The 15,286-nt window shown below is 42.1% G+C and overlaps 1 protein-coding gene across 19 annotated transcripts in view; it reads right to left on the bottom strand.

The window, feature by feature from the left end:
• The window catches only part of PARD3 (par-3 family cell polarity regulator), a 676,268-nt gene that overhangs the window by 115,929 nt on the left and 545,053 nt on the right, over positions 1 to 15,286 (bottom strand). Inside the window, exon 23 of one of the 19 annotated variants that reach the window (XM_033852401.2) lies at positions 3,118 to 3,262. The exons of the other annotated variants lie outside the window; for them this stretch is intronic. Within the exon in view, the coding sequence (XP_033708292.1) occupies positions 3,133 to 3,262 (130 nt within the window). The 3' untranslated portion in view covers positions 3,118 to 3,132. Of the gene's footprint in view, positions 1 to 3,117; positions 3,263 to 15,286 lie in introns of those variants that run through there. 19 annotated transcript variants of the gene reach the window in all.

Below are 15,286 nucleotides of genomic sequence, written 5' to 3'. Positions count from 1 at the left end.
AAAACATAAAGAGCTTTGAAAAAATGTAAAACAATGTCCATCTTCTTAGTACATTTTATTTTGAATAATAGTTATCTCATATAAAAATGTAGCATTTGTAATACCACGTAATGAGATTGTTATTGTTGATTTTAAAGGAATGAATAAATAAATAATTTTTAAATGCCTCAGTTTACATTTCAAATATGGTAACTAACAATACCTGTTTACTCACATGAGAAACAAAAGGCTCTTTGAAGCCTCAGTAAGTTTTAAGAGTATAACGGGATCCTGAGACCAAAAAGCGTGAGAACCACTGTTCCAGTCTTCTCCTTGGGCACCATCTCACTGGACAGTATTCCTGCCCCCAGGAGCTCACAGCCTAATGGGGAGACAGACCAGGAGGTGGCAGCTTAGAGCACCGTGCAATGAGCATGTGACCAGAGGCCTGGGATGCAACAGAAGAGAGCACGAAAAAGAATGAAATAATGCCATTTGCAGCAACATGGATGGACCTAGAGATTTTCATACTAAGTGAAGTAAATCAGACAGACAAAGAAAAACCCCATATGATATCACTTATATGTAGAATCTCAAATATGACACAAATGAACTTATCTACAAAACAGAAACAGACTCACAGACATAGAGAACAGACTTGCCAAACAGGTTGCCAAAGGGGAAAGGTGGTGGAGGGAGGGATAAATTAGGAGTTTGGGATTAACAGATACCCACTACTATATGTAAAATAGATAATTAACAAGGACCTTCTGTATAGCACAGGGAACTCTGCTCAATATCTAGTAATAACCTATAATTGAAAAGAACCTGAAGAAGAATAGATACATACATATATGTGTATACATACATATATATACAACTGGCTTGCTTTGCTGTACACCTGTGGAAACTAACACAACATTGTAAAGCAACTGCACTCCAAAAACAAAAGTTTAGGTGAGAAATAGAACAGCCCAAGTGATGGCATGGACAATTCAGAGGGAGAGGAGAGGAGACGGAGGCATCAGTAGCCAGGAGAGACTGGGTAGGGAAGGGGTCAGATTGGAGGAAAGTTACTGAGTTGAATCGGGGTATGTTGACTGTGTTGAATGTGGGACCTGCAGGAAAGGTGGGCAGCTAGATGGACTCTGGGCTTGACTGTACCAATCACTGAACCAACCAATTGATGGAGAGGCAGTCACTGAAAGTACTAAGGAATCAGAGCGAAAGAAGGACAAGGGCTAACACACAGGAAGGCATACTCCAAGCTCCATATGACAAATATCCCCTGGTCCTAGGAGGGAACAGCAACAACCATGACCCTTCTGATTAAACCTAAATTGACTTGTTGGATGGAAGACGGACATTACCAACCAGATGTTTTCCAACTCACAATCCCAAAGGCTCAGTGTAGTATGTGGCTCAGTACTGTGGGTGTGGGTGGGGTGAGGACGGGTCTGGGGCAAAGGGGGAGGGAAGGATCAAAGAGGCTGGCATGGAGTCAGAAGGATTTCTGCCCCTGCTGAAAAGAGGGAACAGAGCCAAACCCCCAAATGAAGAATGACAGTAGCAGCATCACCTGCTAATTCCCTGTGTCAGACACGGAGGATTCCAGGTGAGGGAACCCAAGTCCAAGAGAGATTTTTGTACATGACATGTGATCCAAACTGTTTCATAACAAGGAACTATTTTTATCTCTGAAGCCAGGAAATATATACTCTGGGCTAACACATGGGCTCCTTTGAAATCAGAGGACTTGGTCTGAACACACAAGCCGGTAGGAAGCTAGAACTTCACCATGGGAAGTGGAACGCTTCAGAATCAAGCATCAATGACTTTCCTGTCTGCCCTTTGGGTGGATGTATCTGAGGCAGAAACAGCACTAATCTTAGAAGATAGTTCATATCTTCTCAACACAGATCTCACATTTCTCAATAATTTCCTTATCGCTTCATGCTTTGCAAAAATGTCTTCCATTTATTTAAGGGCTACCAACCGGAGATCAAATTCCTCTCCTCTTCTTCTGTCCCTGGTGAGGCTGGAAGATGCCTGTTGATGGCTTAGGCTGGCATCCTTCCTGGCTTGTGTAAAAAACCTTAGGATCTAGGGATAGATGACTGGCTGTGGTCTGCGTTTCAAGGCTTTGAAAGCATCATGGGAGCTTCGTGTGACTGGGTAGAAACAGTGATCTCCACACTGCCACCCTCACTCTCTGTTAGGGGTAAAGGCATTACAACCAGAATGCACTCTGATAGCATTCTCACTCTTCGGTTAAACTCAGTTTTGAAGTTTGGCTGAGCCAGTGACAGCTCCTAAAACTGATTTTTGAAGGAAATGGGAACACTGCTAAGAAGAAGCCTTCCCTTAATTATACAAAACATCTTTTGAATTAAACAAGTAATTCTTCCCACTGAAGTATCTAATTTGAATTTAAACATTTCTTTACATGCTACCTTAATTAGATGCACGTTTCTCTCAGCATCTTAATTTTATGCATTTTACACTTCTAAGCAGCTTGCTAGTGAGGATTGCTTATTTGCATTCATTTACATACAATTTGCAAGAAATGTTGAAAAACCTAGAAAGGGAGAGATGGTAAGTTCATGGGCCTTTTTCCCTAAATAAAAATGTCAACTCTATGAGGAAACGAACAGTGCATTTTTCCCTTGCTTATCTATAGTACTTTCAAGACTACTTTTAATATTTGTACACACAAAGAGATCCATTTAATGAATGCTGCAATAGGAAGAGTTTCTCCTGCAAGTTAATCAGAACGACGAAAAAGCCTCCAAACTTCTAATCGCCTTCTTAATATGAACATGAAACATCCTCGAGCGGATAATGTCTCCTGAAAAATATTATTTGCAAAGTGCATCTTCTCATACAATAAGGACATAGTTTATCAATTCTCCTCTAAAGAGTCATCCAATTTTAAAACTATTTCTTTTAGCGATGGGTAGTTTATTCTGTAGGACTTTCACTCCAGTTAATTGGATTTTTCTCCACATCTCTCCTCTTGAGCTTAAATTTATATTCACAATAACTCCACCATCCTTACAAGAAGCTGGAGGTACGGTTCGGGCCACTCTTTATGTGAGAAAATTCCAGTTGGTTATTTTGTAGAGGTGGAAGCTGTTGATACCTCCCTGGTTTTCAATGCCTGGTTTTCAATGTATTTCCACTAACATCACAAAATATGGGGTGCTCCTCTCCCTGTGACCTTGAGCATGGGGTCTGCCAGGGCTCTGGGAAGAGATTTCCTGAGGCAGTCACGTCTGCAGGGCTGCAGAGGGAGAGAAATGGTAGCACACACTTAAAAATATAAGTGCCTTCCGCATTAAAATTTTCTCTCTCTAATTTCATTGGAACACGGCAGGGAGCCGCCCCGACCCACGCTTCATATAACCACTGCGCTTCCAGAAGGCTCTCCCCTCTACGTATTGAAAGTAATTCTAGGTTACTGCTCTGAGCTTCAGGAAAGAAAGCTGTCTGTCCGAAAGAAGACGTACCTAAGCAGAATGAGAGTTTTGACAATCTTCTAGTTGTAAAATAACGGGAACCGGCAGATGGAGTTTATCCTTGAAAGACAATCAAAAAGCCAGGGTGGAAGTTGCCTCTGTAGAGCTAGTAAGGGAGGCCGGGGGCCCACGGCTGGAGGCGGCTCCCGCCGCAGCAGGCTCCAGCCGCTTCCTGTGTGGGCTCCGCTGGTCACATGACTCCCCTGTGCCTCAGTCCTCCTGATGGAAAACCAAGATCTCACAGAGAAAGCAAAAACAGATGCTGCACTTAAGATGATCTCTCTAAAGTAAACAAATTAGGGAATTTATGTCAGCTGTGGTCTCTGGAAATCAGCAAGAACTGAGTTTCCTAAAATAATTCAAGAAATCACTGTGAATACCCTGCAACATGCCAAAGCTATGTTGTTGTTTTTCTTTAAAAAAAAAAAAAAGGTTTTCTCCCTCCCTTCTCAAGGCGCTCTTAGGTGGATGATGGGAGACGGATTGCGGATTAAAGGTCTAAGGTATCACCATAGCCCCTGAAGGGTACCAGTGCAATTGTAGCAGAGGAAAAAAGAAACACCATTTTTATGTAAGTGCTTAAGAAAACTTTGTAAACTTAAATTTTATAGCAGGTGCGATTACATACATCTGAGAAAGTAAAATTTGATGAACTTATCTATTAAGTTAAAATGTCAACTTATGCTTATTTATAAAACAGATTTGCTATTTTTGGTCCAGCAGTCCAAATCCCCAGTCCTGATTTCATAACTTCCTGAATTGTCTGTTCAAATACCTCAAGAGGCGCCAAAGCGATTTCTCCATGCTTAGTAAATGGGAGAATCCAAGACGTTTTATTTTACAAATAAATATGCCAATGTCTCTTACGGAAACGCATATTGATAATCAATTAAATAGAATAAGCTGAAAACGAATTGAATAAAATTAACCCAATGTTTGTGGCTTCTTCCTTCAATTTTCATCTTATCTAATTCCAACCTCAAAATAAAATTGACTTTTTATGTGTCATTTTCAGATTTAGACAAATGATAAGATCCTCAGTGCTGACGGTGGACTTTCTTCACCACACTGAGCAAGGCGTCTGCTCTTTTCTGTGCTGTTCTAGCAGTGTCTGGCCCTTAGAACAGGTACTCCGTGAATAAAATGTACCATATGTACATTCACAGAAAGCTTGCTATGAATACACACACACACACACACACACACACACACACACACACCCCTCAAGGTACTAAAATGAGTATTAACTGATGATACACAACAACACGCTTGGTGCCTGTCAGAGAAAATTTCTTTAAAAGAGACAAATCATAAGTTTACGCATCATAAACACATTTATGGAGTGTTTATGTACTGGGGCAGGAGACACATTCACCATCCTCAAGAAACCAGTTCCAGTTTGGGAGACAAGATCTATTTATATTACTAAGAATATAAGGCATCATAAGTTACACGCAAAAGAGAAGGGACAGAAGATGCCAGAAGCAGCAATGCTTAAAAATGTATTTAGAGTCCTGCAGATGGGCACAAATATCCCAAAGAGAATCTCAGGAAGAGGCGTGTGATGTCAGCAAACAAAATGGGACAGGCTCTGCGTATACACACAAACATCCTCACATCCTCACAAACAGAAAAGCTGGCCACTCGCGAGCCACGAACACTTGGGCCAGCTCATCCACCATCTCTTTCAGCCTTAGTTTCCCGATCTAGGCCATGGGGATCACAGTAGTAACTCACAGAGTTGTTGTGAAAGCGAAATGTAGAAAAAGCCACCTGAATCCGTGTAAAGCACTTACACGGTGCTGGTACGTGGACCACGCTTTCGAGAACTATTAGCTGTAACAGAACTGATTCACATTAAACTTACCTCACCCCTCTCAGCCCAATTATTCACTCTTATGTCATCTGATTTGTTCTCATCATCAGTCTTGTAGCTGGCCTGGGAGCCCCTTGTCTCCACTTTCTAGAAACAAGTGATCCAGGCAGAGTTCGGTGTCGGTGCTCGGCAGTTACACAGGATGACTCAGCTCTGTGACACACGGCCTTAGACAGAGGACACGGGTGCAATCACACCCATCTATCCCCAATCAAATCTAACTAAAGAGCACCCTAGGGTGAGAGTCACTTTTCTATCACTGTTATTCTTAAGATCTTTGAATCTCCTTATATCGTGGACTGGTTCTTGTGTTTATGACCATTTTTGATACAATACAGGGATGATCCTACCTCCTGTCTTAAATTGAACAATGCGTGAAATAAACGGGAAGCTTGGAACTCATTCTGTCATATAGATTTTCATGATACTAGCATTTCATGTTACTTATTTTTGACCTGTATTACCTTTTAAGTTACAAATACTTTGTACCCTTTCTGTTCTGATTACTAATGATGTTAAGAGGGAGACCAGAGCTAAAACCAGTATCTGGGGAAAATCCTGTGAGGTGCCCCCCCTTGTCTACTTCTGTTCTTGATGTAACTTGGCAGCCTGAGCTTTGGGAGTCCCCGTCAGGAAACGGCTGGTTGTGCCTGGAAGCAGGTAGACGTCATACTTCATCTCCTTGTCCTTTCCCACCTGTACTCACTAGATGGGGAAATAGCTCCAAACTAAGTTCAATGAATTTGAAAATTGTTTCAGTGTCTTGAAATAATGTGCTCTTTTCCAAATTTAAAGAGTGTGTGGTGCTTCCCTGGTGGCGCAGTGGTTGAGAGTCCGCCTGCCGATGCAGGGGACACGGGTTCGTGCCCTGGTCCGGGAAGATCCCACATGCCGCGGAGCGGCTGGGCCTGTGAGCCATGGCCGCTGAGCCTGCGCATCCGCAGCCTGTGCTCCGCAACGGGAGAGGCCACAACAGTGAGAGGCCCACGTACCGCAAAAAAAAAAAAAAAAAGTGTGCACACTTGCACACACACACACACACAGATGCACAGACATCTAGCACACAATCTTGAACAATTTCTTGCAGTGACCAAACACTACATATGTATTCTTAGGAAAACATTTGTTTTTAAGATTCAGTTGGCCTCTGAGTATTCACAGATGGTCTTCATGTTTTAATTACTCAGTCTGAGGGACTGACTGGACCAGAACTGGAATGAAACCTTCAACCTCCTGTTTTTTGTTCCATCAGCACTGTGTTCAGACAACTCTTAGGACAATGTATTGTTTTCCTCTAAGAAAAAATGCAGACCACCTGCCTGCCTCTACCAAACTTAAAACAAAAAAACAAACAAAAGAAACACCCCACCACCAACCTCCAAGTTCCTGGCATGGATCCCTTCAACAATGTAAACATCATTAGTTTGTGTTTAATTCCTTTGGGACACAAAAATTGCTCAGCTCTGCTCTCCTACTTAGACCAGGTGCATGAGGAGTGAACTAACAAATCCAGGATTCTACATTAACACATCAAAGATTTTTTAAACATAACCTAACAAGTTACTTGCTTGAATTCTCCACTATTGTTTACCATGCAAACCTTAGCTATTACTGCAGAAGAATGTAAATCTGTGATTATTTCATGAAAGAATGAGAAATTCTCTTGGACTCTGACATTCACAATACAGCTCTTAACAATAATGATAGCAGCAAATTTTTAGAAGACGGTGCAGTAATTAAAATTGTGAAAAACAAATTCTATAAGCCAAGCATGTGCATATTTTCTGGCCAACTTACATTAAAAATTATTTTTTGATTATCAAAGAACCATAATAAATTCAGATAATACAGCTATATAAAAAGAAGAAAATAGAAATCATTCATAATCCCGGCAATCATGATTTTAATGTTTGGGTCTTTTTTCCTTATACAGACAGACCTCATTTTATTGCACTTTGCGTGTTTACAGATTGAAGGTTTGTGGCAACCCTGCTTGGAGCAAGTCTGTTGGCACCATCTTTCCAACAGCGTTTGCTCACTTTGTGTCTCTGTGTCACATTTTGGTAATTTTCACACTCTTTCAAACTTTTTCATTATTACTGTATTTGTTTGATGATCTGTGATCAGTGATCTTTGGTGTTACTACTATTACTGCTGAAGGCTCAGATGATGGTTAGCAATTTTTAGCAAAAAAGTATTGATATTTTTGAGGTATGTACACTGGTTTTTAGACATAATGCTTCTGCACACTTAATAGACTGCAGTATAGTGTAAGCATAACTTTTATATGCACTGGAAAACCAAAAAATTCTTGTGAGTTGCTTTATTGTGATATTTGCTGTATTGCAGTGGTCCGAAACCCAGCCCATACTACCTCCAAGGAATGCCTGTCATCAACATTCAATGGGTGACTTAATGAAGATTTATCATATTTCAATAAATTCCACCTGAATACCAATTTTAACTAAAATTAACTTAAAATCTAGAAGAATGCCCATTTGAAATCGCTGGTTGGCATGTGTATACACACATAAGGAAAATATCTGGAAGGATGGCCCTACAAGGATATTGATAGGATATGGGATCATCTTTATTTTTTTCTTTATGCTTTTCTGCATTTTTGAATTTTATAATGAACACTATACCTTTTGTTATTAAAAAATTATTCCAGATGGTGGAAAATTTTCTACTGAACCACTGTACAGCAAAATGGGAAGGACAGTCAACTGAACCACAGATGCACCCTGATATCCCTTTACAGCTTGTCACAAGCAGTTAATTCCTTCAAAAGGTGTCATAAAATAGGCAAACACAAAGGGAAAGCCAAATTGCCAGGCTGAACCCCAGACCTTGAAAGTACTTGGGCAGGATTTGAGAGCTTTGGGCTCAGACAAACGTGAGTGATGCCCTGCTCCCCAGGTGGGGCTGTTTAAAGAGAGGACCAGCCCCAGCCCGAAGAAGCCACAGACACGGAGGCCGGATCCACGGAGCCACGGACATGCCACACATAGCCCGGAAGGAGGGCCTTCCCAGAAGCACAGGTGCACAGGTGTGAGGACTACCAGGTAACCGCGAATGCTCTAAGCTGACATCCATGCCCCATGGCTAGTTAGCGCAGGCAGAGCTCAGAGTTAATGAGGCCACAGCCACGGCTTCAAGCTGGTGACCAAGCAGTCTGCTCTGCTCCACAGCCATTGAGAACACCCCCAACTCCAGTTACCTGTCAGCAAAGGCTGCCTGTCGTGTTCAGGAAGCCCAAATAACAACATGAGAATAAAGCACCCCTCTCGTACTTCTGAGCACAGAGGATGCAGACTTTCTCTTGTGAGCCAATTCTCCTGATTACATAACAGGAGAATCAGTAGCTGGGTCAAAAGAAGGTGTGAGCTCTTAGTTACAACCTAGTTCACCCAGGTATTCTCCTACGTTCTTTAACAACAAAGACCACCCTTCAAATGTGAGTAGCGACGGCAGACCCCATCAAAAGTCGGAATATTAAATCCATGAAAAATGGTCTAGTGATTCCTGGACATTATGTGTATATCCTGAATTTCACTGAGGCGAGGAAGTCAAGACAGCCATGAAACGGAATTGATAAGTAAAGACCTGCTCAAAAAAAGCGGAATTTTATAAATGAACTGTCTTTGAGGCTATGATTGTGTGGATCTTTGTTACACATAGTGATGACAGTAAAAACTTATGTCTATGTTGAGCAGTTTATACATTGTCTCACTTAATCCCCAAATCAACCCAGGAGACAGGGAGAATCACGATTCTTCTTTCGTGGAGTACAGCTTAGACGGGCTGAGTCACTGGTCTAATGGTCAGGAAGAGTGAGCCCCTAAGAGTGTTGACTTTCCAACCTCTTAACAACAGGAAAAGCAAACCACAGATTTCCTGCAGACAGTTAACTTATTGAGAGATGGGCGATCTTTTCACTGATTGGGAGTGGAAGTTAAAAGAACACAGCTGATATACATATACATATATCTCCCCTGTTTTGGATTTCGTTCCCATTTTGCTATACAGTAGAAAGTAACACAACATTGTAAAGTGACTATACTCCAATAAAAATTAATTTAAAAAAATTTAAAAAAAAAGAACATGGCTACTGAACATGGATGGACCCAGAGATTATCACACTAAGTGAAGTCAGTCAGAAAGAGAAAGACAAATACCATATGATATTGCTTATATGTGGAATCTAAACTATAACACAAATGAACTTATTTATGAAACAGAAACAGACTCACAGACATAGAGAACAGACTTGGGGTTGCCAAGGAGGAGGGGGGTGGGGGAGGGGTGGATTGGGACTTTGGGATTAGCAGATGCCAACTATTACATATAGAATGGATAAACGACAAGGTTCTGCTGTCTAGCACAGGGAACTATATTCACTATCCTGTGATAAACCATAATAGAGAAGAATATGAAAAAGAATGTATATATATATGTATAACCAAATCACTTTGCTGTACAGTATAAATTAACACCTCATTGTAAATCAACTGTACTTCAATAAAATAAACTTAAAAACAAAAAACAAACAATAAAACCATGGCTGCTGCCCTGTGGAACTTCTGCCCAAAACGTAGGGAGTTAAAACCTCGCTGGAGAGAAGAAACACATCAGGAAAGGAATTTGTGTCAGTACATGGGACCTATCTGCTATTTGCTCATCTCTAGTTGAGGAGCCTCAGCCTGTCTCAGAAAAAGGAAGCTGTTAGCTGCCCTCTGCTCCTCCATCACACAGCTTGCTACCTACTGAATTCCAATAAGGTATCGACAGCTCATCGGGGCTAGGCCAACTGCTCAGCTAGATGTGCAATAAAGAATGGGCTAGCCAGGGGGCTGAGTATCAGCAGACCCCGAGCAGTGACAATAGGAAGGAAGGGACAGAGCATTAGTTGGTAGGCTACTGCCTCTGTCTACCCCGAGGCTGCTGCTGCCTCATGGAATCATGGTCCCAGACAGACAGCAGGACCACAACAGCAGATGGCTTTCAGCTGGCTGCGAGGTCAACGCAGGTGTCAGGACGAGTGTGGCTGTCCCTGCATCAGGCTCTGCTCTTTCCTGAACAGGGCAGACGTTGTACAAACTCTTTGGCAGCTTCTTGGCAAACCTCCCCTTCTCCCCCTCCAATAGATGTGTGAGTGTCTGTGTGTAAAACAGACACACACACCTGCCAAGTTATCTCTAAGCCCTGTATCTGCTCACGGGAGACAGCCTGGAATAGGAAAGGTGTGAGTTTGGAGACAGAGGGAGAACTGGGTTCCAGTCTGGTCTCTGTCCCCAGAAATGACTATGCTGTACGTCTCTCACCTCCCACCTGTCAAAGAAGGACGCGCTCACCTACTTGCAGAGAGCTTTGAGGATGAAGTCACATCACGATGCACACAGCGCACTCAGTGACTGCTACCACTAATACTATTGTTAGGAGCCGCTGTTCAGGAAATGCTGATACATCACATTCTATTTCCACTGTGAGAACCTTCCGGGAAGAAAACAGGTATCCTCTCATTATTTAAAAACAACATTTTACCACAAAGGAAGACCCTTATCTCAGCATAAGTAAAACTTTATTTAAATAAATTATTAGACAACCAAAGAGAAATATAATTTAAAATTAGAAAGAAACGAAAAGCCACGTGTATTAAGAGGGCTGGCGTATTCTGGAGAAAGAAATTCCAGCTGCTGGTTCATCTCTTCAGCGTGCTGACAGTGACGCTTTCAAAAGGGGAGACTTTGTTTTTAAAATTTTAAATCAACATAGAGTAAAATTGACTTGTGTGGTTCTCTGTGTTAAAATCCATAGAGCTATACACCAAAATGTCAACTCTACCCTTAGAAAAGAAAATTAATTTTTTACACATCAAGAAATTAAATAAAATTAAAAGAGAAAATGAACTAATTAAAATACATTAAAAGTTAATTTAAAAATAAAATTCATTAAAATAATTTTAGAAATAAAATGCCTTTTCATACATCAAAAAGAAATTTAAAATAAAATGAATCCGTTTTTATAGTAAAAGGAATTAATTTTAAAAATGTCTTTTAATCATCAAGAGACTCGTGTAAGTATCCCACAGTCAGGATCCAGGGTCTTTCAGCCTAAAAATTCAAAGGGGAGAAGTGTGGTCTATTTAGCAGACACTCCCTGAATGCTCACTCATGCTGGGTGTGCCGGGTATTAACTAGGGTAACTAGGGACATGAAGCTGAAGGATGGGGACCCGCACCCCAGAGCATCGCTGCTGTTGGTGAGAAAGGCCAGAAAGCTTCCAAAATATTGAAAGACTTTTCAAGCATATTCATTACACATCCCTTGACCACGTTACAGATGAGAAGCGAGAAAGAGCTTACAAAGATTGAGATAGCCACTCTTTGGAAGAAGAAAGCATCACCTCTTGTCCAAACATCACATTGTATCATGAAGACTAAAACAGAGAAGCTAAGTGACCTCACACAGTGGATCCAGAACCAGGGCCTTGGCAGGAGACCAAACTCCTTCCCGACGTATCTGAAAACTCAACAAGACAAACCTTCTCTTCCTTTTATTTCAAAGGATATTTTGCATATGGCGGCACTGCTTATATGCATTGATGCGATTACATCAAAGAATCCATTACTTATCATTTACGAGTTTATCTCCAATTTAATGACAGAAGACGAAAAAGGAAAATAGTCGAAATATGTGTTTAATGTGTTACTTTCCTGGCAATATTGAAGCCATAATACATGATTCAATTTCTCTTATCGTGATAACACACATAAAAGACAAATGGCTTAGATCCAGAAAAGAAGAAAAGAGTGAGTCCTCTCAGTGACAGTGGCCATCCTGAGCTGGCTGAAACAGAATGTCTGTCATTCTGAGGGGCCAGAGCTGGAATCCACCAAGGCCTGCACTTGATGACAACCAAGGCAGGGATTTCTAACATTGCCACTGCCCAGGCCCTGTTGTCATCTGCAAACCCATGGGACACATCTCCAGTTTCTCCTGTGTCAAGACAACAGGACAACCTAATTTTGAATGTCCTTTTGGGGGTGGTTATAATACGAAAGGGAGCTCTGTTTCCCTCTGACTCTACCAAGAGATAGAACAGCAAAACGCTTCAATGTATGAGCCAAGCACCTGAAGAATGAAGGCAAAATGGACTAATCGCCAGCAGCTCCTCCAGAGAAATTCTCCTAGACTCAGATCAAATGAATGGCACCTCTGAGGCTGGTAAAACTCCCCCTGACTCCTAGCCTTCTTCATCATCTGCAAAGCTTCTGAAGCCAGCATTCCCAAATGTCATCAGAGAAATCACCGCCTGGAATCCACACATCTGAGTTCTGCTGATCTAGCAATGACTGGTTTTGCTACAGTCGAAAGTATACTCAAGTTATGAAATAGGAATGATGTGACTATGTTTTGTTTATATGCAAGAGAATTTGGGGAGATGTCTGATCTATTTTAAAGAATGTTCTGAATAAGTCAAAGATGCCTCTCATGTTATGATTAAAAATCAATGGCAGCGGGACTTCCCTGGTGGTGCAGTGGTTAAGAATCTGCCTGCCAATGCAGGGGACACGGGTTTGAGCCCTGGTCCGGGAAGATCCCACATGACTCGGAAAAACTAAGCCCGTGCACCACAACTACCAAGCCTGCGCTCTAGAGTCTGCGAGCCACAACTACTGAGCCCTCGTGCCACAACTACTGAAGCCCGCACGCCTAGAGCCCGTGCTCCGGAACAAGAGACACCACTGCAATGAGAAGCCCGCATACCGTAGTGAAGAGTAGCCCCACTCGCTGCAACTAGAGAAAGCCTGCATGCAGCAACGAAGACCCAATACAGCCAAAAATAAATAAAATAAATAAATTAAAAAAAAATCAATGGCAGCTAGATTGTAGTTATCATATTCATAATTAGAGTTCTATCCCTTGATTAGAGGTTTCCGAATAGTAAATGTATTGACTAAGCCTAGATCTCATGTAGAAAGTGGAAGGGTATGGAAAGTAAAACTTGATATATCAACATTTATTGATGGTATTGATTTCAATGATGATAACAATGAAAGTTACAGGCGGATCTGGATTGATTTTCAAATTATCTTTCTTGATGTGGACTTTAGCCAGCATAAGATTTTTCAGCTCATGCCATGTATATTTCTGGCATCTATATAGTCAGAAATGTAACTTTATAAGTAGAAAAACTGTTTGTTTGGCAAACTTTGGATGTGCTTCTCTTCTATCTAACTACAAGCCCATTAATTTTTACAATCATATTAAAGAACTCCAATAAAACTTTCAATGACTCAAGGGAATGGCAGTTTTAGACAGTCAACCATAATTAAGCAAAATGATTGTACCAGCATCATTACTGGCAAATGCAAGGCATAATTTGAGTCTGGGGACAACCATCTTCAAAAAAATTGAAAAAAACACCTTTTGCATCATAAGCACATTTCATCAACAGCAGCCTCAGGGCTCCAGTGAAATCAATTAGCTGTGTTATATATTTAACAATGGAAAAAAAATCTTTGTATTTCTCAACTGAGAGACATCTGATGCTGAAGTCATTGGAACTTTCAGGTGAGAATCAACAGGGGCTGAGAACTATAACGCTTGCTTGTTGAACTTGCCTAATCTGACTATAGTTAGTCTGTTATATTGATATCTGAACTCAAGTTTAAAATATTCCTATGTTGGCCTAAATTCTCTTGAAATGCTACATAGGCCAGGTACCACGAGGGAAAACTTTTCAATGTATCAGAAAAAAAGTTAATAAAGTATTCAAATCTTTCTGTAGTGTTTTTTAAAAAACTTTTTTATAAAAAAAACAAACTCTTCCAACTCTACTCTCCTGATCCGTTTTCAGAAGTAAATCCATGAACAGCCATCACTTAGGACGCTGGTGAGCTGTCAGACGCAAAAGCTTGGATTTTGGAGAAGGATGCCGAGTGCTAAGGAAGAAAGGGGAAAGGGAGGGAAACAGGGACCAGGACAGAGAAGGCAAAGCCCGGGTAACGTGCTGAAGGAAGCAGAGACCAGACCTTGGAGAAATGCAAGGACTCACCTCCTGATACTGTTCCTCAGGGATCCCCGCTTTTGAAACCTCATCTAGGGTCCAGTGAAGGCAGCAGGTCCCAAGGATTCTCTGGCTTGTTTCTGCTCTGGCTACTGGACTGCGAGGAGGCACTTGCCCTGGGTGGAGTCCCCACCCCCCGGGGCTGGGCATCTGAGGGCTACTGTCACCAAACCCCGATGGGCTGCGGCTGAGGACTGATGCTGAGCACGGGAGGAGGGGCAGCCGCACGCACGGTGGCAGGTGGGGTGCGAGGGAGGAAAGGATGATGGAGAGAACTTGCGCACAGGGACATAACTTGATCGCCAATCCCATGCAGCATCTCACGGGACGCTTACTTCAGGCTCATGGGAGAGAGGAGAAGGGGGTGGTCCAGGAGCAGCTGTGAGAGGTGGCTGTGCCTGAAAAGGACCGAGACGCGCGCCTCCGTGATGGCCCAGAGACCACGAGGGCAGAACAGCGTGCTGGCGGGTCAAGAGCTCTATTGCCCCCTGGCTGTTAATTGCAGATCTTTAGTAACCAGGGTGTGAAACTAGACTAAGGCTCACAGGTGGCATTGGCTGTCGTGACAGAGTTCCAGCAAATCCAGCACTGTCTGTAAGCAGGAAACAGGTGACATTTGCCTTGAGTGAGCCCCTAAAGCCCTGGTTACGCCCCTCCTTCTGCTATTGGGAACCTGTCAAGGTCCAGGCCTGTCCCATTTGTATGTTTCTGGAGGAAGTCCTCCTGAGATTAGAGAAAACCTGTGCTATCTCCGTGTAATTCAAGAGGACCGACGCGGGAGTCTACACAGTTTCATCAACCAACAGGCATCCAGCTGTCCCTCGCGCTGCGCCCAGTTTGA

The sequence above is a fragment of the Tursiops truncatus genome, chromosome 2 (assembly GCF_011762595.2).
Source record: "Tursiops truncatus isolate mTurTru1 chromosome 2, mTurTru1.mat.Y, whole genome shotgun sequence".
Lineage (NCBI taxonomy): Eukaryota > Metazoa > Chordata > Mammalia > Artiodactyla > Delphinidae > Tursiops > Tursiops truncatus.
This window is presented reverse-complemented; position numbering and strand designations above follow the sequence as displayed.